The 2,480-nt window shown below is 29.3% G+C and overlaps 1 protein-coding gene across 2 annotated transcripts in view; it reads right to left on the bottom strand.

Moving 5' to 3' along the window:
* Window positions 1–768: 768 nt before the first annotated feature.
* LOC106464223 (synaptotagmin-14-like) overlaps window positions 769–2,480 on the bottom strand; it is a 52,128-nt gene continuing 50,416 nt past the window's right edge. For both annotated transcript variants that reach the window (XM_022391931.1, XM_022391932.1), the window contains exon 10: window positions 769–2,078. In XM_022391931.1, the coding sequence (XP_022247639.1) occupies window positions 1,881–2,078 (198 nt within the window). In that variant the 3' untranslated portion in view covers window positions 769–1,880. The remainder of the gene's footprint in view (window positions 2,079–2,480) is intronic.

Below are 2,480 nucleotides of genomic sequence, written 5' to 3'. Positions count from 1 at the left end.
TTACAAAATCTGAAACACTTTGGTTAAGCCTATAAAATTCATTTCACAAAAAATATTGATAAAACATTTACAAAGTTTGCACTTATGTTTTTCTTGTACAATCTTTCAATCTGAAGAATGCAAAAATAAAATGGTAATCACTATCTCATTATCAACACACTAAGATAAATTTTATAGGCTTTGTGCATAATAGACTTATTCATTCTAAAATTATATGCAAGTTTCATTTAAAACTAAAATTAGTCACTCTTCAAATCCAAAAGCCACTGTTGTTCAACTGAACAAAACAAATACGTGCCAGTATATCATCACTACATTCAAAATTCTTGCCAAACATCTGAAAAGATAAACACTATGAACAATGATAGAAAATGTTCTAATTAGTGTAGTGTACTTCCGGTTGATATTACAGAGTTTGAGGTCTTTAGAACATGCTTTCATGCAAACTTTTATCATATTAGATCAAGTCATATGTGCCTGATTATCAATAGGCATAATAAAGGAAAAAAACATCTTTTAAGGTTGGTCACACAACCAGTAAAACTAACAAAAGACTATCCAATAATTTGACTGAGCACTGTTGTTAGAAAAAATATTAGATCAAAGCCCAGTTAAAAGAAAATCATGGGTTAAAAGTAGATGATGAAAGAACAGTTACGTTTTCTAAGCATTTCATCCCAGTTTTCACAAAATTAACTGTTATTCATATTATTCAAACCTAAAAACTGAATATTTTTTACAAAGATTTTTATTCAAAGTGTCTATTAATATAATATTATCAACATTTTAGATAAATAATTAATTTTATAATAGTTATTTGTCCAATAAACAATTATATTTTCACCTGTTTTAAAAATGCTGAATAAATTTTGTGCAACAATAGTAAATAACATTGACTTGAAATACAACTGTGTAATATAAACAGTAAGCAAAAGCTACTATCATTATCAACAGTATATTTGTGTTACAGTGAAATTACTTCAACTACTATCAGTACAACACAAGAAAGAACAGATAATACTACATAAAGGTATAACATTACGTGACCTTCAAACTTGCACTGTATTAACAGTTTTCATTACTTATAATATTTCAAAGATATAATATATATAACAATATGCAACACATAAACTTATTCAAACACTAATACACGTTTTACTTTTCCACCATCTATTATATATATATACACACATAGCTACATTTATTTCAAGCTGCCTTAAACAATCAATTTCACAATACTGTAGTTCATAAATTTATATAGGGAACATACACCACAAACACTGGTGTAGCATAGATCTGAGAATATTTCATGCAACGTCTTTTTCTGGCTCCAGAAAGAACTGATGAAATTTAAACATCAGATATATATATAAAACACAACCTGTTCTTGTACCTTCAAATGGTAAATACTTATTTGTTCAACAGAACCTCTACATGCTTTTCAATCACTTTTGCCATACAAATGAACAGTCTTAACGAATTTCATAATTTTCTATAATTCTGTAAAAAACTACCACTCTTTTCAAATACCATGCATTCTCCAAACATGTTAAACATTGTGAACCTTTGAAATCAAAGGAGCCCTAAAGAACAAGTAATGCTCTTTATTTGTAAAGCTCTACTGATTGTTATCTTCCTATGTTGTGGATGACACAACTCCAAACATCAAACTTTTTTTTTCAATTAAAGATACTGTTCAATAAGTAACTCTCTCAAAAACCCCTTTTACTGAAGAAAAGATGTACATAGGAATTATCAACATGGGAGAGAATGGTGATACACAAATGCTTCATATACATGGATTTTCCAATCAGAAGCTAGGTATTAGGAGGTGGGATATAAATTAGGTAACAAACTTTACCCAGGAATCTCCAATAATTTTAAGTTTCAAGGAGAACATGCCAGCGACAAACCTGTTCCCCTTTGTTTTCACGCATGTCATTCCAATGAGACAATTCCTCTTCTCCACTGCTGTTCAAACCTAAAGAAAACCAGCCAATCATCTCATTGCGCTTCATGCTGCGTTTGTTATAAACAGAAACCATCAGAGTAACATCAGGAAGCTGGAAAAGTGCCACCTGATGAAAAAAACAGTTATACACATCAATTAATATTAATCTTGCTTTTGGAACACTTAAAATCAATTACAAAGTAGAACAACAATTAATAATGTCTATACCTAAACTAGAAATTAAAAGTGAATAATAATTGCTAAATAGTCATTTCTGAAACAAACACTTTCTAAAGTACATCTGTAACATCATACTGAGAATGGTTTACTGGACCAAATGTAAGCACATTTTTTACAAAAAAGGCTACCATATGTTTAGGAATATAAGACGTACCCTTATTTTGAAGACAAAGTTTTGGGGGAAAAAAAGCTACAATCGCATTTGAAAGATTTTTATTGAACAAAAATTCAATTTGATACTTTAGAAATTAGTATATATTGTTCTAAACACAAATGAGTTCAAAACATC

Source organism: Limulus polyphemus, unplaced genomic scaffold (assembly GCF_000517525.1).
Source record: "Limulus polyphemus unplaced genomic scaffold, Limulus_polyphemus-2.1.2 Scaffold1591, whole genome shotgun sequence".
In the NCBI taxonomy this organism is placed as follows: Eukaryota; Metazoa; Arthropoda; class Merostomata; order Xiphosura; family Limulidae; genus Limulus; species Limulus polyphemus.
This window is presented reverse-complemented; position numbering and strand designations above follow the sequence as displayed.